A 23342-nucleotide genomic window follows, 5' to 3' on the forward strand; every position below is an offset into this window, starting at 1 on the left:
TGCACTCTGTACGTAACGCACTCCTGAACCCTGCACTCTGTATGTAGCACACTCCTGAACCCTGCACTCTGTACGTAGCGTACTCCCAAATCCTGCACTCTGTACGTAGCACACTCCCGAACCCTGCACTTTATTTATCAAGTGCAAAATTTCAGGAAAAAATACACTTTAATGAATTTTAGTGCACTGAAACACAATACCCATTTTTTGGTAAAATAATGTTACACCGAGCAAATAGATGACAAACATGTCAAGAATTTAAGTTGTGCATGCCTGTGAAATGGCAAAAAATTATGGTACCCCATAGGTGACACTTTAAAAGTATTTTCAGGTTATCAGTTTAGAATTAAAGTGGTTGTAAAGGCTTGAGGTTTTTTACCATCATGGATTCTATGTGCAGCAGTGCCTCCAGCCCCCTCAATACTTATCTGAGCCCCATTGAGATCCAGTGATGTGCAAGACAGCCTCAGCTGTCCCAGCTCTCTAGCTCTTCATTGACTGAGACAGCAAGCGGGAGCCATTGGCTCCCACTGCTGTCAATCACAGCCAGTCAGCCAATGAGGAGAGAGGGAGGGGGGCCAAGGCGCAGCTCCGCGTGTGAATAGAGCCTCCATAGTATGCTGCTTGCTGCAGGGGCACCAGACAGGAAGGAAGAGCCAGGAGAGCCTGTGGGGGACCCAAGAAGAGGAGGATCCAGGCTGCTTTGTGCAAAATCACTGTACACAGCAGGTAGGTATAAAATGTTTATTTTACAAAAAAAGCATGAGCGTTTAATATCGCTTTAATTGTGACTGATGGCCTTTGAATTATTGTCTCATTCAAACGTTTGTGGTGATACCTCACATATGTGGTGCAGTTGCCATTTACGTATGCGTGCTGGATCTACATGTGCATTTGCCTGTATGTGAAGTGGACAGGGGTGCGGATTTTTTATTGTATTTTTTTTCACTTAACTTTAATGCTATCACAAAGGGGCGAACAAGTCCCTTTGGGATAGTTTTGGGCAACAACATGTACTCGTCATGGAGACATCAGGGGTTTATAAGACCCCGATGTCTCCCCTGCCCTTCATAGCAGCTGATCAAGCACAGGCTGTGTTTGATCAACTGCTCCCTGCCTGCAACAGCCAGGAAATGACAGCTCTGAAAATGGAAGTCCTGAAATCCTTGTCACTTATGGGTTCATTTCACAGAGGAGATCAGGGAACAGATGTTTCTCCATCTCCTCTTCAGGCAGCTGTCTGGCCTGCCTATTGTGGAGTAAAAGAGATCGCTTTTACGTGAAAGTGATTGCCGGCTAAAAAAAAGCATGATGTCAGGATCCTGCAGCTGCAGCCATGATCTTAGTATAAGGCGCTGTTCACACTAGTGTGGGCCATGCCGCCTGACTTTGCTCAGGCACTGCAGCCCATTCATTTAAATGGGCTGCTGTGCCGCGTGTCCCGGACAAAAAAAGTTGCATGCGCTTTTTCAAAAATGTAACTGCAGGGAAACCACATGGTGTTTTTGACAATGCGGTTTACCTGTGATTCCCGTACCTGCGATTGCACTGCGGCTGAGATGCGTGGGGGTGCCTTCAGAAAGAGCAGTGCAATTCGGCTGCGGGTGTGGGAACAGGTGCGATTCCTGCACCCCAACCAGCCTGCAGCCTAGTGTGAACCCAGGGTAACGGCTTTCTGTGCAGGACGTTTATATACCCACGCTGGGCAGAAAATGGTTCGGGGGTGCTGCCATTTCCTCACGCAGGAGAAACCAATTCATTTTCTGTTTCCCTTGGCTGCTTATGGGGGGGTTGGTGATCACTGTGCTTTATCAAGACCCTGGTTGGCTATCATGAAAATGAATGTCAGTAGACCTACTTTTTGGTGCCACATACTGTATATGCGTCACACGGTCAGCAAGAGGTTAACACCCCGGTCGCACTGGGTGTGACTTGGCATGCGATTTGCAAATTGTATGCCAAGTCACATCCTACTGTCCGCAATTACAGCAGTCGTATTGGTGCGATTCTGACTTGGCCAGAGCCGCACCGATTTCTACAGTAGTACATGAATTACTTTTCATGTGATTTGTATAGACTTCCGCGTCAGATGTCTTGCAAATCGCACCTGAAATTGGTGTGTCCCCTGACTTTGAAATTGTGCGACTTCACCGTAAGGCGCGCAATTTCAAAGTAGGGCTTGATGTGACCGCATAACTAAAGGCAATATTTTTTTTCCTTCAAAGTTTGGATAGAGCAGAAAGGGATTAGAAGATCGGTCAGGTTTCACTGTCTGTGCCCAACCAAGTGAGATTCAACATTTCTGTTTGTCCTGTTTACTGGTATTGCTGAAAGTGGAAAAATCCCCATCTGTAGGTTGTCACCAGAAAAGGAATGGAGAGGAAATCTGCCAATGGGGACACTTGTTCCAGCGACTACCAAGAATAATGAAATCTCACCAATGGGACACCTATAGGGAAATAAAACCTGACCGAGATTCTAACACTCTTACTCTAAAAAAAAAAAAAGTGTTCTCTTTACTTCAGTTCCCAATCACTTTGTTCAGGAAAAATCACGATACTCCTGGAGGATGACCAGGTTAATCGGACTTGGCACACTACACCACCTTATTGGTGATGATGGCACTGTATATGTATGGAGATATTCTAATACACAAGACAGGACGGTGAGATCTCCGCTCCATGTACAGATGCTGCACCTTTCCTTTGTACTGGAGCTCTCCCCCCACTCTAAGTTGGAGCAGTCCCGATGGACAGCGGACAGAGAGCCCCGGATGCTCCATAACGGAAAATGTGGGGGGAGCCTGCGGCGGTGATCAGGGCGGGCACAGAGGGGTGTTCTCCGGAGTTGGGCTAGACTTCCACGTGGCCGCCTGTTAAATGCCACGCCCGGTGACAGGAGAGCTCAGAGCGCTGGTGAGACCGGAGGAGTTCCCATTACACCCGGCATAGTGCGGCACAGGAACAGGTAATACTAATCACACTCATCACTGGGACCAGCTGATACCATCCATGCTGATCACTGGGGCCAGATAGTACCACCCATACTACTCACTCATCACTGGGACCAGCTAATACCACCCATGCTGATCACGGGGACCAGCTAGTACCATCCATACTACTCACTCATCACTGGGACCAGCTAATACCACCCATACTGATCTCCGGGACCAGCTAGTACCACCCATACTACTCACTCATCACTGGGACCAGCTAATACCACCCATACTGATCACCGGGACCAGCTAGTACCACCCATACTACTCACTCATCACTGGGACCAGCTAATACCACCCATACTGATCACCGGGACCAGCTAATACCACCCATACTACTCACTCATCACTGGGACCAGCTAATACCACCCATACTGATCACCGGGACCAGCTAGTACCACCCATACTACTCACTCATCACTGGGACCAGCTAATACCACCCATACTGATCACTGGGACCAGCTAATACCACCCATACTACTCACTCATCACTGGGACCAGCTAATACCACCCATACTGATCACCGGGACCAGCTAGTACCACCCATACTACTCACCCATCACTGGGACCAGCTAACACCACTTATACTGATCACCTGGACCAGCTAATACCATCCATACTGATCACTGGGACCAGCTAATACCACCCATACTGATCACTGGGACCAGCTAATACCACCCATACTGATCACTGGGACCAGCTAATACCACCCATACTACTCACTGATCACTGGGACCAGCTATTACCACCCATGCTACTCACTGATCACTGGGACCAGATAATACCACCCATACTATTCACTGGACAGCCTGACCTGGGGGGAGATGTGGGGGTCTTGAAAAAAATCAATGTCACGGCGCTGTACACTATTTATCATTTCTAATGCTGTACGTGTGTGTCTGTTCATTGGTGGATGCTGCACCCTTCCTCCTCATCCCTGTCTGTTCTTCACATGTGTATACCTGTTGCAGTGCAGTGTTCTGTGTAGCCTGGTGACCCCAGGTCACTCCAGATTTGGGGTGCAGATTGCAGGAGGACAAGTGGTCCTGTGTGAATGGGGGGTGGGGGCTGTGACATATGAATCAGCAAATGTCTTCATCTAGTAGAAGGGATTGCCTTATTCACTCACCCCACCCTGATGTGTCCATTCATTTCTGTGTTCATTCATCAATCTCACATCTGGGGGCTCCAGAACTGTATAGTCTGCAGAGTTCAGTCCTGGAATGTGCAGAGAAAAGTTCACGGCAAATTGGGACTTTTATCAAATTTGAGAATATTGTACAAAATGATCTGATCCTCTAAAATATGCAGAAAACAGCGTTGGTGATTTATTACAAATATTTATAGCACCAGCAATGTACACATGCTGTCCATTCACATCATCACTAGCAGTGCCCATATCTAATAGACACTGGTCCTGGGCTGTCCTGCACATGCCTCGTCTCACCAGGGCTGGGTCATTCATTCTCATACTGGAAGTCCTACACCTTATACTGTCACCTTAAAAGCAAAGTGTGAATGATAATATGTGCCATGTACATTGTATGTGTCGGATTCTTGTCCCTTCATCTTTTATGGGTGCCCTCCATTAGTTTCATCAGGCTGCAATACCTCTGCAAAATAAATTGGGTGCCATCCCTACATATCCCTTTTTTTATTTTGGAAATTCTTTATTGTTTTTACTATATTATGTTATTATTTATTATTATTATTATCTGTCCTATTTGTATACAAGTTTTATACTGTTTACGTTATTATTATACAGGATTTTTATTTACTTGTATTTATACTATAGAAGTACATTTTATAAATAGATTTTTCCTGTATACATTTATGTAGGATACAGATGTGATGTCAGAAACCTGCTGATTACATGTATGCCAGTACAGAGATCTATGACCCATGCATGCAGGGAATGTTACCATGTTCAATAAATAACTCTATAATACATCACTGTTGATATGGTTTCTTGTACTTGAAATAGACACACCTCATTATCCATAGATCCAAGTGAGGTGGGGGGTGGAAAGTAGAGAAGATATTTAGGGAAAGAAAGAGGAAGCAAAAAATTATAAGGGAAGGGTCAAGGGAGAGTAGTACAAGTGCGGAAGGGAAGAGGGGAGGGGAGTAGGAAGTGGGGGTAGGGAAGGGTCAAGGAAGGATCAAGAGAAGGTGGTGGTAGTAGTAGTGGGGGGGGGGGGGGTGGGCGTTGGTTGAAGGGGTTGGGTGTTGAAAGGGATGGGGGATCTGTTTTCTGAGCTATTGTTAAGGGAGGGGTAAGCACTGTAATAGTACGCTGTGTTCATATGCCTGAGATCAGGAGCTGTATTCCTGGGAATGAACAAATTCCATCCAATAGAAACATGTCTGCATGTTATTATGATGGCCATACATGGTTTGAATTCCGAACAATTTTTAGTTCAAAAATCAGAAATGTTCACTCTGATTGGTGCCATCATTGATTTCGAAAATCGGCCGACCAAGTCATAAAGTTCACTCCATATAACATTCTTTTCGGAAAAATGATCGTACGATTTGACCATCATTGAGTTGAAAATCGGTCGTTTTTCACAAATTTTCCAACATGTCCGATCACCGAAAAGGGGAGGAACCATGAAAATCGGCTGGTGCCATTGACCCAGTAACAGAGCGAAAATCTGCCGATTTATTCTTAGGTCCGATTCTCGGATGAAAAATCAGTCGATCGACCCATGTATGGCCGGCCTTAATATATCATTAATTGCTATCTCTTTCATAGTAAAGCTGGCTATACACCGCTAGATTTCCCTCGTTCAGAAATCATAGTTTCCTCCATCCGTACTAAACTCTGTGTGAATGGAGGAATTTCCCTTGCCAGCTATTGTATTCAGACAACCACAGCTGTCTGAGTACCCAAAAATTGCCTGCATCTGATTGGTTGCAGTCACTGTTCTGCTGACTGATTTTACACCCTACTCCTTCAGTTTTATTTTCTTCACAATTGTTGAGCCAGGTGGTGCAGACAGGGCCACCCACAGCTCAAATTCTGCTCGATTCAGGAGGAATCTGCTGAAATTCAAGCTGTGTATGACCACCTTGTGTCCATCCATTAAAGTGTGGTCAGTGTACAATGCAGAGGACTTGCCTAGATATTTACATATATTGTCTCTTTCCCGGAAAGGAGGGGTGCACTGAATATCTTCGCATAGTCTGCCAGTGTTACAGAACCGCAGAGAAAAGTGGAGTGACTGAGCAGGATAGGTGTGGCAGAATGAGATACAAGCTGGCACTGTGCCTCCCATGAGCTTGCTTCACGTTCAACCATCGAGTGGGCGGTTTAACCGGCTCAAACCCAGAAAGATTTTCTGTAGATCTGATACCTTCGTTGATTATGCATAGGAGTTTATTACGTTGTGTTCTGAGCTTTTATACTGAATAATCATAAGGCGGGAACATTTTAACAAACAACATAAAAGTGCATGTATATAAAGTCTGCATCTCCTCCAAAATGTCTGCGTTTCGGCCTTCTGAAGACTTCTCTTTTTATTGCTGCTTTTGTGAAACTCTCTAGCAGCCCCCAGACTGCGGGACGTGAGCTCAGCTCGGCATGGATGGAGAAGAACAGACTATTATAGTAATGTCAGCCACACCCAAGTTACGAATTGGCACATTTTACCTCTCTGTATGAAGGGAGCTCACACATACATCATTTCCCATCGCAAGCGTTAACCCTCTTGGTAACATGCCCAGGCAGGATTCCAGCCACAGAATAGGAATATTTTAATGCAGAACTGTTCTAGAAGCTTCTAAACTTCGTGGATTTCTGGAAATGATTTGTGAGAAATCTGGAGCATTACAAATAGTTTCTGTGGGAGAATGATCGCTCAGCTGGTTTTCGGATGATTTGATTATGTGATGTTTGATATGTAGAAGGCAATGTACAGAGACACGGGGGCCTCTTCAAAAGCAGACTTACTACACTTACGGAAAAGAAAAAGAAAAAGAAAAAAGCCACCTAATTTGACACATATATCCATGTCATAGTGAGATCTCCGTCTCACTTACAATATAAATGTGGATTTATAAACTTATGATACTAAATAGAAAAAATGGCAGTATGACAAGTGCAGCACTGCCTACAAAAAGTGGTTAATTGAAAACCCATGCAGAGTAATGTAACTGCATAGATAATAGCTACAAAAATATTTTATTTGATCACATAAGACATTGACACAGTGAACAAATCATAATAAAATCAAAAATAAAATATTTTTGTAGCTATTATCTATGCAGCTACATTACTCCGCATGGGTTTTCATTTAACCACTTTTTGTAGGCAGTGCTGCACTTGTCATACTGCCATTTGTTCTATTTACTACACGTATGGCTTGCTCTTGCTTTGTATGAGTATAGATCAGCCCGGGCTGGCACTAAAGCCCGTTACTGCTGAATCGGCCCTAATCAAAGCAGTGGGTGGCCCTGTCCGCACCAGATATCTGGACATTGATCGCAGCCAGTCAGTGTTGGGGTATTCAGGTAGCCGCAGGTACTGGGGCTGTATGAATACAATCGCTAATAGAGGTGATTCCTCCATTCATGCTCTTTAGGAATCTTATATTCCATGTTATGTTAGTCCAGTCTGGGTGTATGGCTAGCCCACTGCAGCTATGATCTTCTAACCTAACGCCAACCATAGATTATGCAACTTTCTTTCCTTCAACCTCCCTGCCGTCAGAATACAATGATTTCTGCTGGCAGCTATAGCCACCGGCATTGATCGTGCAAAAATAAAAACCTGACAGGCTGGTTGTGCTGAAGTCAATTGGTAGATTGACTTCAGTGCAACCAGACTGAACATGGATGGAACCAAATTTGGCTGGTTCCTGCTGAACCTGCCTAGTTTCGATCTCTCTATGGCCAGCTTAGGACCTTGTATATCTGGGTATATGGGGGCTGTGTGAATTGCACAGGCTACATTGTATGGACCTTACTTCACACTCTGCATTACACGTGGATGCTCTCCGGCTACTCTATATCACATTTCTTTGGTCAAGCCCTCAATTCCCAATCTTTTGGGATGTTTTATTCACCACACTAGAGTCTACCCTCGGGTTTCTGGTCCCAGAACATTAGAAGTGTGCTTTCTTGGAATCCTGAATAACTCTGTCCAGCTGGATCATGAATGCATTATGTATCGGTTGATATGTTTTTCAAGCAAGGAAATTTATATTATTCAAAAGGGAAAATCTTTCCTTTTCATGTTTTAACATAGGTTTTCCGTATGATCAATGCAGAATTGCCAAAGTACAAAACAGAACATGCCCTAAAAAAAATTCATAAAATTTGGCTGGAATCATCCATGGCCTCTTGCTTAGATGTGCCCTCCTTAAAATATTGTCTCCTGCGGTGCTGCTCTATGTGTTTCTTTGTTTAAATCTTGGTCTGGAGGTAAAGGGGTGGGGATGTGTGTATGGTCATGTGTGTTGTGTATATCTGTGCCTTGTCTTTGTTCTTCCCTTTTTTTTTTTTGCCAATGCTGTATACGCCTTTTTTCTTTTTGCGTTTGTTCTGAACTCTCAGGCTCTCTTGTACTTTGTATCTGTGTGCTAATTTGCAGATTAATTAAATATAAATTATATAACTTTGTCTGCTGTACTGATTATGTGGGCAGCACAGTGACTAAATGGTTAGCACTTCTGCCTGGCAGTACTAGGGTCGTTGGTTCGAATCCCAGCCATGGCACCACCTGCCTGGAGCTTGCATGTTCTCCCTGTGCCTGCGTGGGTTTTCTCCGGGTACTCCAGTTTCCTCCCACACTCCAAAGACATGCTGGTAGGTTAATTGGATCCTGTCTAAATTGTCCCTAGTATATGTATGTATGAATGTAAGTTAGGGACCTTAGATTGTACACCCCTTGAGGGTTAGGGACTGACGTGAATGTACAATATATATGTGTAAAGCGCTGCGTAAATTGACGGCGCTATATAAGTGCCTGAAATAAATAAATTACGTTGGTAAACCAAGTATTTGTTGATTTCTCTCAATTATCCTCAAAAAGGTCTGGAATAAATCTCATAAATTTCATTTTTGGAAGGAGAGTGCAAAGGGTTTGGTAAAACTTGGTGGTCAGCTTAGTGTGATCTTCTGCAAACAAGGTCTGTTCCATAGCCAGGGGAGCCAAAGTAGGAATTGAGAAAGTTCCAAACTGGGCATGTAGAGCATTCTGTATAAGTGGATAATTGAAAATAAATATATTGGGGATATCTGTTCAAAAGAGAGGAAAGAGTTCCCAGCGTAGAGGTGCAAGATGTGAGTGACGCCCCCCCCCCCTTCCCCGGTAGTGGAAATCCGCCAAGAAAAGTCTGGATGGTCCAAAAGCTCTTAGTCAAGGGTTGTCCCCAAAGGGAAGTACAGGGGGAGATGCCCGCATATGTAGGTGAAAAAAAAATGTGATCGGCCGTAAGCCAAGCCAAAAAAAGAGATGTCCAGTGGGGATCTTCTGTTGCAGAAGTGGGTAGAAAAGCAAAGTAAACGGTCTATGAGGAGCTAGAGAGAACATTCTCAGTATTATTAAATAGCAATTCCAGGTTAACAAATGAAACCAAACGGTGAACTACAAATGCTACCCAGCAAACAATGCAGCTATGCTAAATTCATAAGTGAACTATTTACCTTCATTTAAGTTTCTGAGTCCAGAAAGGACCTCAAAGTCAATGAGGGTACACTTCCTAAACCAGTGCATCTCTTTCTGCATCCTGTACTAACAAGACACGTTCAGACTTTCAAAGCTGGTTTTACATATGTAAGGAAGTCCCCAGTGAGTGTTTGAGAATTGCTATTATGTATTGCAATTTACATTATCAGTCCATCCGATTATTCCCAGGGAGTTGGGCAGGTACACCAAAGCAATACTGGATTAAAAAACAAATTCTGTGATTAAACAAAAAGCAACCCTTTTGTTGGTGCCCCCACAGTGCAAGGGTTAAATGTTCATGAAAGGAGAACTTGACCCCCCAAAAGGGCGTTGGTTCTGTTTAAACACCCTCTTCCCTTCCCAGACAGAATTACACTTTTTTTGCCAGCAGCTAACCTAAGAGAACCAAGATGGCGGCACAGGACCCGGTATATGTCACCCAAACAGTGGATTTCAGTGGGACAATACTGGATTCTCCTGGTGTTGTTTCAAAAAATGTGTTTTCAAAAGACTGCAGTACTACAGGTAAGGGGGAATTTAAGTATGACGTGTGGTCTAGGGGAAGAGGAATAAGGTGTAATGCTTCTCGTATTCCTCGATCCAGCAGGCTCCCCTCATCTGTGTCAATAGTCCCTGATTTCTCTAAGGTGCTCTGGCCAGCAGTCACACGCTGATGTCATCAAGTACAATGCAGGACCAATAGCCCTGCATTGTACATCAGGACAGCAAGAGCCCACACCCTGGAACATTAGGTAAGCACCCAAAGCCCGCTGGAGCGAGGGAAAAGGCAAGTATTACAACTTATTCCTCTACCCCTAGACTTAATGAGGATATATCCCTGCAGTCTGGAACTTGCCCTACTATAAGGGTGTGTTCTGTGTAACTTCCACATTCAGCCTTAGGTCTGTTCACCGTTTTAGACCCAGTGCAGTCCCTAGACAAAGATGAGGCAATTTGCCCAGCAAATATCATTCTCTAAACATGATAAATCTGACCTGCAAAATTGTACAAAACCTTTCTATTTTAGTAGAAAAAATCAGAATGATCTCATATCCTGTCTATAGTCCAGTGTACTTACCCAGCAGATCTAGAAAGTGATAGTGAAGTGAGGGGGGGGGGGGGGGGGGTCTGGGTGCATTCCAAGTGATCAGTGATTTTATACTAAGGAAATCCATAATGGCTTTCCGGAATTCCTGAAGACAAATGATGATGTTGGGCCATCACATTAGTGCATAGCTCTTTAGTGCTGAATTTGCTCCACTCTGCTTTTGGTATGTCAGTTGAAGTAGTGAATGTACAGTATGTAAAAGCTCTGTGTAAACTGCCTACACTCTAGAAATGCCTGAAATAAATAAAATAGTATATTTCTTCATGTAGGGGCTCCCTGTTAGGGGTTTCTCCTTTATTGTCCATGCTATATCTGCCTCTATGCTGAACCGATCACTCTCTTTGTGTACAGCAAAGAATTGGCTATGATGGGAAAAGAAGTGTGTTGGGTGTATACACTGGACTTGTTCTGACAAATCCTTAATGAGAACAGCGCCCGTTCTGTCAAGGTCTGTCAATCATTTACTAATTGCACTGCATCCTGAACACTCTGGAGTTGATTTACTAAAAGTGTAGTGTGCTAAATCTGCATGGTAGCCAATCTGCTTCTAACTTCAGCTTGTTCAATTGATGGATAAGTTCACCTTTCATAACATGTTACACCCATATTCAGAGTACAACATGTTATGAAAGCACCTGCCCCCGTTCCCCACCAATCCCCCACTTTGACAACTAGTGGGGAATCTTCTCCTCCCCGCCAACTGTCATATTTTTAAAAAATATGGTTCTGTGAATGAATGAACTCCAATTTACGACCGCTTTAATTTGCACGGCGCTCATTGAATCTTCCTGTCGGTGTATCTGCTTGCCCATAGATCCCGTACAGGAAAGCAGATACACTGACCGATCTGCAGGAGACCTGTATGGCATCTGTGATCCGCTGATCGCCGGTGCAAGGCTTTCCTGGCTCCTGCAGCAAAAAATAATAAATGCACGTTTTTATTTTGTTTTTTTTACCTGCAAAAATATGTGCATTTATTATTTTTTATCAATATGTGAACTTATCCTTTTGAGCTTTGACAATAAAACCTGGAAGCTGATTGGTTTCTATGCAGAGTCGCACCACATTTTGCACTCTCCAGTTTTAGTAAATCCGTCCCTCTGTCTTCCTGATCACTGATTTCTGAATAGATTCTGATTGCTGAAATAAATATTTTATACCACGTGGGAAGGGTTTTGTAAACAGCCCTGTAGACTTTCTATACTATATAGACATTTTCACCCAACTATTGTAAAAAAAATAAGCAATGATTTGGTCTGCTTTATCATCTGCTAACATTGCTTATCATATGGCAGCATTATAAATAATGCTCACCACACACTGCAATCTGGTTGTACAATCTACTTTGGATTTACTAACAACTATGTACTGCAAGAGCCTGCCTGATTGTTCGGATAGTTTAGGTTGCTCCTCCATACGACATAGTTGTGGTAAATCTAAAGTTGATTTCATGTTCAAATTGTAACATGTATGATGGCTTAAAGCAACCCATAGATGTCATTGTATAAAAAAAAAAAAAATATATATAATTTTTTTTATTTTTTTCAACCAGCAGGTTGAATGAAAAAAAACAGACTCGATTTTCCCATCCACACACTTGATGTGGATGGGGGAATCCTCCTCACTGAGTTCATGCACTCTGACTCCTGGGATACTTCCTTGCCATCAGAATATTCTGATCAGTGCTGCTGGATATGGCTGCAGTGCTGATCAAGTGGAGAAAATCCAACAGGGTGGTTGTACAGAAGTTGATCAGTAGGTCAACTTCTGTACAACATCCCTGCCCATACATGAACCAAAATTTAGCCGGTCCTTGCTGAACCAGACACATTTTGATCCATGTATAGCCAGCTTCAATTAAAGCTGGATAATGGAGGGCAACCAATAACTTACAGTACAAAGCATTTGGCTGGGTTTGGAATGCTTTGCTATAGAAAGAAAAATCTCCTCCATGGCTGAGCTCTTAATCAAATTAGATGAAGTGGTGTTCATAGTCAAAGCTGAGGCCACGGTGGTGTTCCTAGTCACAGCTGAGGCCATGGTGGTGTTCCTAGTCACAGCTGAGGCCATGGTGGTGTTCCTAGTCACAGTTGAGGCCACGGTGTTGTTCCTAGTGTTCATAGTCACAGCTGAGGCCACGGTGGTGTTCCTAGTCACAGCTGAGGCCACGGTGGTGTTCCTAGTCACAGCTGAGGCCACGGTGGTGTTCCTAGTCACAGCTGAGGCCACGGTGGTGTTCCTAGTCACAGCTGAGGCCACAGTAGCTGTCTTGTATTTGGAATCCAGCTATAAGATATTCCCCAGAAAAAAAAATAGGAAAAAAAATCGTGCTTGTGCTGAATGGTCATCTGTGAATGTTTATTGTGAGGAATAGTGGTAAGACACTCGAGACACCACCAGTACTAATAATCTAGGGGAAAACAATATTGATCAGTCGCATTTTTCTATCCAATCATCATTTCCCCTGAAAGTGGTCTATGATGTGTCCTGAGGGTCCAGACAAAATGAGATTATCACCCACTCCAACCAAAATGTCTGGAGTAGATGACTATTGACCTCATTACTCTCGGTAATTGTAGTGAAGGCTCTATGTACAGTAGTGGTTTTTATCAGCTCAAAAAAAACCACTAGAAGGAAAAAGCTGGATGGAAAACACTGGTAATAGCGTTTTTGTGCCGGCTTGTAGTAGTGTTTAGGAGCGTTGTCCTAGTATTAGTGTTTTTACAGTACATGTAGAAAAATAAAAAGGTAGAAAAAAAGTTGTCCAGCATTTTTTTTTTTTTTTTAATTTTCTGCTGGAAAAACTCTCCCAAAAACAATACTAGTCTAAAATATTGAGCAAGGACATATAGGATAACACTGTTTAGCTTCAAGGAGCAGAAAAATAAATGCTGATAATTTCTAGGAGCTTAAAGAAACGCTAGTGTGCATGGAGCCATAATGTAGAAGTATGGGTAGTCATTAATCTTTGTTTTGCAGATGAGGCAAACCGCTGTAAGCTTTAATGGATTAACAGGTTAGCCTTGTAGTAGTATATGGTTGGGAGAGTGCTCATAAGGACACTTCCACATAGCAAACAAGTCCTGGCAGAACATAGGTGTCATATCCTACAATAGGTACTGATAAGGTCACACCATTCATAGGCACTGCAAGGCTTTGGTTGTGGTATTGGGCTCATTACATGTAGAGTATGTAGGGTCCTGGCAGATATTAACCACTTCAAGTCTGCACACTTTCACCCCCTTCCTGTCCAGGCCAATTTTCAGCTTTCAGTGCTATCACACTTTGAATGACAATTGCACGGTCATGCAACACCGTACCCATGTGTTTTTATTTTTTTTTTTTTTTAAACAGATACAACTTTATTTTGGTGGTATTTATTCACCACTGGGATTTTTTTGCTATATAAATGTAAAAGTCCAAAAATTTAGAAAAAAGTGTTTTTATTATAAAATTTTGCAAATAAATAGTCTTTCTTCATAAATCTTGGCCAAAATGTATTCATCTGTCTTTTTAGTAAAAAAAATAACCCAAATTTAGAACCAAAAATTATAATTTTTCAAAACATTTTTTTTAAATTTTTTTAAATGTTTTTATATTTTTTCTTAATACTGTCACCCTAGCAGTACAGTGTCACAATAGTGACACTGTACTACTTGTGGGTGATGAAGATTTTTTTTTTTCACACTGATTGCTTTTACACCCATAAAGGCTGTAAAAGCAATCATTTCTCCTTCTCTCTGGCTGCATTCCTGCATCCATTGAGAAATACTGTCATCACTGTGGTGTTATTCACCACTTGGATTTTTATATTTTTGCTATATAAATGAAAAGGTCCAAACATTTTGAGAAAAAAAAAGTGTTTTTCTTATAAAGTTTTGCAAATAAATAATCTATGTCACCATAATGACACTGTTCTACTTGTGGGGGGTGATGAAGATTTTTTTTTTTTTTTTTTACTACACTGATTGCTTTTACACCCATAAAAGCAATCATTTCTCCTTCTCTCTGGCTGCATTCTTGCAGCCATTGAGAAATACTGTCAGAGCTGTGATTGGTCACAGCTTGTCACATGGTACAAGACTGTTGTAAATAGCCTTGTACCATGTGACCTCTGTGATCATTCACAGATTTCACTAGTAGTAAGCAATGATGTCAGGAAGTGACATCTTGTTTACTACTATTCATGTGATCACTGACTGGTCAATCAGTGATCACATGAATCGGGATCTCACACAGAGGTCCCGTACAGCAATCTGTGTTCTGCTGTGTCTGGAGGACACAGTGGGAACCGATTGCGGTGCCGTGCGCTCCCAGGGTACGCGCCCAGGCATTAGAAACATCCACCCGCTTCGGCAGCGCTCCCGTCCTCCCGTTTATCTACATGGGCCAGACTGGAAGTGGGTAAAAAGGAAAATTTAATGTGGTTATGGATTTATTAAAACATTTATTTTTTTGCATACAGCCAGCAAGAATAATCTTGATGTTCGCTTCCTCTAACCTTCTATCAGTATATTTGTAAGCTGGTCAGGCTCTGGTATATAACACAGTGCAGCCCATCATACACAAGAGCTTCTGGAGAGGGATTAGTGATGATTTCTTACAGGATCATTGATAGTCCTATAACCATCCTAGACCAGGCTGTATTATTCAATGACAATGAAGTCTGTAGAGATCGGGAGTACCTGACCTTTCTGTGCTGAATGAATCACAAAACGTTCTGAACAGAATTACAAATTCTTTGACAGGTGAGGGAGTTTTAAAATGCATATTTCGCATGTAAATGTAACGGTTTGCCTGGAGTTCTGCTTTAAGACTAGGTTCTCACTATTGTGGGTGAGGGAATCACAGTTGTTCCTGCACCCGGAGCCAAAACGCATTGCTCTTTACAGATGCACAGGGCTGCCATTCAGTGTTAATGGCAACCACACACATCTAAAACATCAGTGCGTTTGTGGGTGCGGCGGGAACCATCAATGCAATTTCTTGGCCACTGTGGTTTAAAAATGGTGCAGGAGCCTTTTTCCTGCATGAAAACCAGGCCTGGCAGCCCATTCCATGAATAAGCTGTCATGCCCGAGCAAACGTGGCTCGCAGAGTTGCACCGTGTGAACGTAGCCTAATAATGGAAGGGATTTCCTTGTTGCTCACCTTTTCTATGGAGCTATTACCCTGAATATCATGAAGCACAGGATTCCAGCTTATTTTCCAAAACCATTTCTGTGAATGAAATGGGATCTATGAATGGAAGTCGGGGGGTGGGGGGTGAATGAAAGGTCTGCCTTTTCCATTCATAGAAGCAATATTTCAGCTTCTATGATTGAAGAAGGGGGGTGGAAAGGGCGGACATATCAATACTCTTGATGAGTGCCTGTCACAGTTCTGTCAGCTCTGTTAACTCCTGCAGCACCAAGATTATGATGGCAGAGGCAAAGGTTGAGATTGGAGGTGAAGATTTGAACTAATCTTACAGCCAGCAGCACAGGGGACACATCCTATTGACTGTAAGCAATGCCCCTTGTGCTGATTTTTGTTTTATTTGTGACTAAACTTCGGCTCGTGCAGCAACATAAAAAACATCTTGGCCAACCTTTTTCTTTATCAACATAGATCAAAGATCTCATTTATTAATGACTCATGCTTTATGACATGCAGCTTCTAATGACCACGTAATGTAAAATAATCCTGCAGAAAGGAAGTATAGATGAATTCTTGTTGCAGTGGGCTGGTCATAATTGGGCAGATGACTTAAAGTGTTACTAAACCCATGACCTTGCATTCACTATACTGGATCTGGTGTCTCAAAGAACATTGAAATGCAATTATTATAGTAAATATAAACTGCTAAATCCCTTTTTTTCAACAGCAGTGTATAACAGTCTTGTGACTTCTATCAGTGTCCAGCTGAACACTGGGTAAAGCTTGTAGGAGGAGCGTTCATTCTCCTCTGACTGTCCTATGAGGCTGCATAACCCCTGACACCCCCCCTTCCCTATCTGAACAGTGCTGATTGGCCCTGTGCTGATCACATGCACCCTCCCAAAGGAAAAAAAATGCTCTAGCAATACACACTAAACTGAGCATGTGCAGAATGCCTCCTAGATCTCTGTGCCATCAGCAGATGGATAGGGGACAGTGGAAGAAGGGGAGGATCAGAGAAGACAGGATCAAACAACCTTTTTACACAATGCAGAGGATTAACCCCTTAGGTTCCACAGTGAGTATAACAAGCATGCTTTACTGCATATACAGATGGATTTTACTGTTTAGTAACACTTTAATGCAGATGGCAGACAGACGCCCATGGTCTCCTCTCACGTGGGTACCCAACATGTTGATATGGCCCCTGTACAGTGTTTTTTCCATTTCTCAATGGGAATAAAATGTTTATCACCTAGTTGTGTAGAGTATTTGTAACTAGATGAATAACCTATGTACAATAGCCAGCATTCCCAGTGCTCAGAATCACTTGTTCTTCTACTGAAGCTCTATAAAGCCTGGGAGTTGCTAGCGATGCTGGAATTATTCTCCTCTTTTTCATGTTATTGGGGCATATATGTCTACTTTGTGTTTCATCCAGTTTATGTCCGTCAGCTGCTCCATCATGGCACCATAACTCATTCCCAGGGGAATAGCTGCCTAGTCTCAGCAGCAAACATTACTGGATTATCATGACAACTATCCAGATAACACAATACAATCAGATGCTTCCTTTTTCCTAAACCAATTATAAGGCAGTCGGCATCTGAGTGCGGCATTTCTTTTTTCTTTATTTCTGTTTTTATTATAATATGATTTTTTTTTTAAAAATCGCACCATTTATGCCAAGGTAATAAATATTATTTATTTGTACTTTTAATGTAGTATCTTCAGCAAATAGAAGAGAAAAAACCCACAAAAATGTGGACTGTAGCTACAACCACCGGTTATGTCTCATTCAGTGCAGGGAAGAGAAGTGCCTTCTTATATCAGACATTATCTACATGAGCACTGGGGGGGGGGGGGGGGGCATGATTTCCCTTTTGTATGGAGTGTATTTCACAAGAGGTGATTGCAAAAGAAGACAGAAGATCGGGATTTTATGTAAAGACTTTTGGTTTCGTTTGTATCTGCTCAATTCAACATTGTGTATTGGTTATGTGAGAGCACAGATTTTATGAAACAATTATTTATACTGATGCACAGATTTCAGAGAATTTTGCACAGATTGTACTGGAATTCCTTTGCTATATAGTTTTCATTGGTGTTTTAAAGCACTTTATTTGAGCAGCATCTGGTGTTTTACTATATATTGTTTGATAGCACAGACATTTTTATGTATTTTATTTATCTGCATGTCACATTTGAAAAACAAATCCAGAAAATAAGGGGGGTCATTCCTAATTTTGTGTGTGGAATCCTTCAGATAAATTCTGTACGTCCCTGGGCTAACTGTACATCAGAACATTTTACAGTATGACGCAACTGTTATATATTATAGAGCCCTTTACTCATAGTAATCTGTGTGGTTACACTTTCTCATCACACTGATCAGGCAATCAGCAGAACACTAAGGCAAGCCATAAATGATACAATTTTTTTCTTCCATGGGTGAAAGGAAAGAAAATAGCTAGATTCCCCCATCAACACAGTCAATGCTGTTGGGGAGAATGGGAATCCCTCCCTCAGCAATATTGTATTGAGACAGCAGGAGGTTTCTCTGCCACCACAATACAATGATCTCTGTTGGTGTCTATAGCCCCTGGCAGTGATCTTCGAAAAGAACCCGACAGGTTGGTTGTACTGAAGTTGATCGATGGATTACCTTCAGTACAACCAGCCTGCCCATAGATAATAGAAATTTGTCCGGTTCCTGCTGAACTGTGATCCATCTATGGCTGACCTAAGGCAAGCAATGCTCACATGGATTCTCTCATTCAGCCCACAGGCTGAGCAGAAGAAAATGTATTATTCCATCTAATCTAAGAAACTTGGATGGAGGAATCTCCACTTCTAAAACTTGCAGCTGCTTGATACCAAATCAGTGTTTTTGTTTTTTTATGGTTGGATGCAATGGCTGAAAATTGTCCTCTTCGATGCTTTAGTTGAAGTTTGTTGAGCTGGCAGTACCAGCAAGGGCACACCGAAGGCTCAAATCGTATGATGTAGTAGGAATCTGCCAGCATTTGAGCCATGTATGGCCAGCTTTGGAGGACTATCAAGTAGAATTATTCATGAAAACCTCTTGGGGTCTATTCACACCAGCAGCTACACTACAACACAGCTAGTGGTGTGTGATGTAGTGGAATCCCTGCAGTGCTGATGAGACAATTGCGGTGCATCACAATGTTCATTTTTTTTTTTTTTTCTTTAAGCAAGCGTTAGTGAAATGTCACACAGTTCTATCGGCCATGGTGCGGTATAAGGCAGTGGATTGCCTTGCACTACGATGGGAAAAAAGTACACCCTGCAGTACTTTTTTCAGTGCTCTCCACTGCAACACAGTCGGTGTGAACCGGCCAGCTAAGAAGACAAGGCAATATGCCATGTCTTGTGGGGGATTGTACTAGAATAGTCACCCAATTCAGTCCTGCACCTGGTGTGAATAGACCAGTAAGGACTATACATTGTCAAAATGGACCAGCTTTCTGTGAAAAAAGCTGGCCAAAGATGGTTTCAATCTTGGCTGGTTCAGCAGGGACTGGGCAAGATTAGAACTATCAATGAGCAAGGCTGATTGTACCCAAATTGGTTGTCTACAACTTTGGTACAACCAGCCTGTCAGATTTTTCATGCAATTATTGCCTCTAACAGTCACTGTGCTCTCCTGGCAGGGTCAGCATCCCCCATGGTTGCAGGAAAGAAAATAGCATCATCTATTACTGGCTTCAGAGCTGTCATTTAGCCTGGGTTCACTCCGGAATTTGCAGCGTTTTCTGTGCCAATTCCGCACTGCATCAGAATCGCACCCCGTTCATGTGATCAGCTGCAGGTGTGTATGTTAAGATAACAACACCCCGAAAACTGTCCACAAAACGCGGTGCGATGTGTAGAATTGGATAGCATAGGTGTGAATACCCATGCAATCTGATTCTAGTGTGGACCGAAAAAAGGGTCCTGCACATTTTTGGTGAGGCTGCAGTGTGATTAGAGCCATACAAAATGTATGGCTCCAGTTGCACCACACACAAATTGCATGTGATTTGCACAGGAATGCGGTACAGTTCCTGTGTCATCACATGCGATGTACCGGACCGCATGTATGTGAACCCAGGCTTACTCAGATCTGACATATTACGTCCTGTTGCACAACTAGGAGAACAGAACAATGTGGGTTTGAGAAATCTGGCCAGGCACCGCTACTATGATTGGGGTCTTAGACCTGTAATAGAATTTGTTAACATAAAACAAGTGGGTGTAGTGGAATATTTCTGCCAAAACTGATGATCACACCAACATTGATTTTGATGGCGCACACAGGCATTGTTTTAACAATAATATTCTCTATAGAGCTTTTGCACATACATTTTATTTGATTGGGTTTCTGTATAGCTTTGTGAAATCCTTTGATAAAAACAATAATTCTGTGGATGGATTCTACACTGTTCCATAAAGGGATATTTAGTGTGCATATTAGGCAATGGGTGGGGTGTGCCTGTTAATACTTGAATCCGTGTAAATGATGCTGTAATTTCTGGTGATCAGCAAGCAAGTCAGTGTGTAGTATTAACTCTCAGCCATGTGATTGAAGCATGCAGGTAGGGAGGGATGGCAGTTTTTACCATAATTACAATGTTCCATGTTGGGTGTGGTGGATTTGTTATTACCGTAGTGGAGATGTCAAGTTTCCTGTCTTTTATTTATTTTATTTTTTCTTTGTTCCAGAACCTGTAGCAATGTCTACTATTCATGAAATCCTAGGCAAGCTAAAACTGGAAGGAAATGTAAGTACCACGCTGTACAGCTTTATACTTCCTTTTTTTTTTTTTTATGAGGCCGTGTAAATCTGTGTACTACATTGAAATCTTTTCCGACTGATTTCTCTTTATCCATCTAATTCTGACATTCTAACTCCACCTGCAGCAATCCAGCTCCACCCAGCAAGCTCTTGGTACTGTCAGACCTTGCAGCAACTTTGATGCAGAGAAAGATGCTGCCGCCCTGGAAACTGCCATTAAGACTAAAGGTTGGTGTCCAGAGCTGATCTCGCACACACTGAGCAGTTAGTGACGCGTTTAACTCCGGGCCTGTGGCATGTAATAAAAGCATTTCTCCGACAGTGTGGAAAATGCAACCAAAACCTAATCAGCATTGGACTTTGTATTCAACTGTAGATAATGGATTGCTAAGAAAAAAATCCTAGTGTAACTTCAGCTGGCCATACATGCTTTAGATTTTCCTCCTTCAGCCCAGGGGAGAAAAACACTTGATTTCCTCATCCATGCTAAACAGCAAGATGGAGGAATCTGCGCTGCAATCTGGGTTTTCAGGCAGTCATGGATGTCGGCTGTCTGAATACAATAAACAGTGACCGCATCCGATAAGAGGCAGTCCCTGTTTGGTCGGCAATTTTCTACCCGGCTCAGATGATGATGATTTATTTTTTACTTTTGTTGAGTTGGGTAGAGCCAACAGGGCTAATTCTGCAGGAATTCAAGCTATGTATGGCTAGCACTAGGACTGATATGGCATTATGTGTCCTGACTACTGTGGTTACAAGACTCATTGTTGACATTACAAGAAACGCATGATTCATTGATAGCGATGTAGGTGACCAATACTGATTAAAGCATATGTAAGTCCAACATTTCATATTCCTGATATATGCCTGCTGTACCATGTACGTGTATGAAAAAGGATCCTGTTCTCTTTATATTGCTTCCTCTGTGTTAAACCCCTGGTGTTTCTGCCAGTCTTTCTGCTTTCCTAATAAAAACCCGACCACACTAGGCATGAGAGCACAGCATGGTCAGTTTTTGCTTTTTGTTTTCTAGCTAATCCAATGATCATGCTTGTGCTGATGTGCCCCTCCCCCTTGCACAGCCATTCACTGGGAAGATTAGTGTACTGCTGTTTCTCCAACCACACCTCTCTATGCAGCTGAGAAGAGAGGGTGTCATCCCTTTTTATATAGATGTAACTTTTTTTTCCTTTTTTTTTTTTTTCTAAATGTCTTGCCTTTCATTTATATTTTACACTGAATGGGATGTTTTACAAAGTGAGGGTTTACATATACTTTAACCACTAGTCTACAGGGCACTTACACCATGTTCTAAATTATTATGCAAATTATATTTTTCTCATTTACCTAAATAATTGATGTAAATAACAGTCAGCATAATTCTCATGTTATCAACTATTAAGAGTACAATTCACATTTTATTGAACAAACCTCCTAATGATAACAGGATTTTTGTTAAACATAAAAAACTTCCAATGCACTGTTCCAAATTATTACCACAGTAAGTTTCAAAACACTTTATAGGTTGTAAAGAACTGAAAATTGTCATTTGTTCTGTTTGCAGCATATTTACTGAAATCAAAAGCTATTTCAGTCAAACTTTTAACAACATTTTAACTTTTTAAACATTTTAACAGGTCATGTTACATTGTAACATAGGATTATTTGATAGCAGCTTCACAAGTCTTGCATCCATTGAACTTGTGGGTTTTTGGACAGTTTCTGCTTGAATTTCTTTGCAAGATGTCAGAATAGCCTCCCAGAGCTGCTGTTTGGATGTAAACTGCCTCCCACCCTCATAGATCTTTTGCTTGAGGATACTCTAAAGGTTCTCAATAGGATTGAGGTCAGGGGAGGATGGAGGCCACACCATGACTTTCTCTCCTTTTATCCCCATAACAGCCATTGATGCAGAGGTATTCTTTGCAGCATAAGATGGTGCATTGTTATGCATAAAGATGATTTTATTACGGAACGCATAGTTCTTCCTTCTGTACCAGGGAAGAAAGTGGTCAGTCATAAACTCCACATACTTTGCAGAGGTCATCTTTACACCTTCGGGGACCCTAAAGGGGCCGACCAGCTCTGTTCCCATGATTCCGGCCCAAAACATGACTCCACCACTGCCTTGCTGACGTCACAGCCTTGTTGGAACAGGGCGGCCGTTCACCAACCATCCACTACTCTATTCATCTGGACCATCCAGGGTTGCACGGACTGTTTGAAAATTAGTCTTCATGTATTTTTCTGCCCAATGCAGCCGTTTCTGCTTGTGACCATTAATTAGGGGTGGCCGAATGGAAGGTTTATGCACAGTTGCAAGACTCTGGAGGACTCTACACCTTGATGTCCGTGGGACTCCAGAGGCACCAGCAGCTTCAAATATCTGTTTGCTGCTATGTAATGGTATTTTTGCAGCTGCTCTCTTGATCCGATGCATGGATCTGGCAGAAATCTTTCTCAATGTGCCTTTATCTGCACAAACCCGTCTGTGCTCTGAATCAGCCACAAATCTCTTAATAGTGCGAGGATCACGCTTAAGTTTTCATGAAATATCTAATGTTTTCATACCTCGTCCAAGGCATTGAACTATTTCACTCTTTTCGGCAGCAGAGAGATCCTTTTT

The 23342-nt window shown here is 42.3% G+C and overlaps 1 protein-coding gene across 1 annotated transcript in view; it reads left to right on the forward strand.

The window, feature by feature from the left end:
- The first annotated feature begins 2847 nt into the window (after nt 1–2847).
- Nucleotides 2848–23342, forward strand: part of ANXA2 (annexin A2) — a 45395-nt gene continuing 24900 nt past the window's right edge. Inside the window, exons 1-3 of the mRNA XM_089671346.1 lie at nt 2848–2967; nt 20641–20699; nt 20839–20941. Coding sequence (XP_089527472.1) covers nt 20652–20699; nt 20839–20941 — 151 coding nt within the window. The 5' untranslated portion in view covers nt 2848–2967; nt 20641–20651. The remainder of the gene's footprint in view (nt 2968–20640; nt 20700–20838; nt 20942–23342) is intronic.

Source organism: Staurois parvus, unplaced genomic scaffold (assembly GCF_062004578.1).
Source record: "Staurois parvus isolate SC_StPar_1 unplaced genomic scaffold, SC_StPar_1.0 ptg000105l, whole genome shotgun sequence".
NCBI classification, from domain to species: Eukaryota; Metazoa; Chordata; class Amphibia; order Anura; family Ranidae; genus Staurois; species Staurois parvus.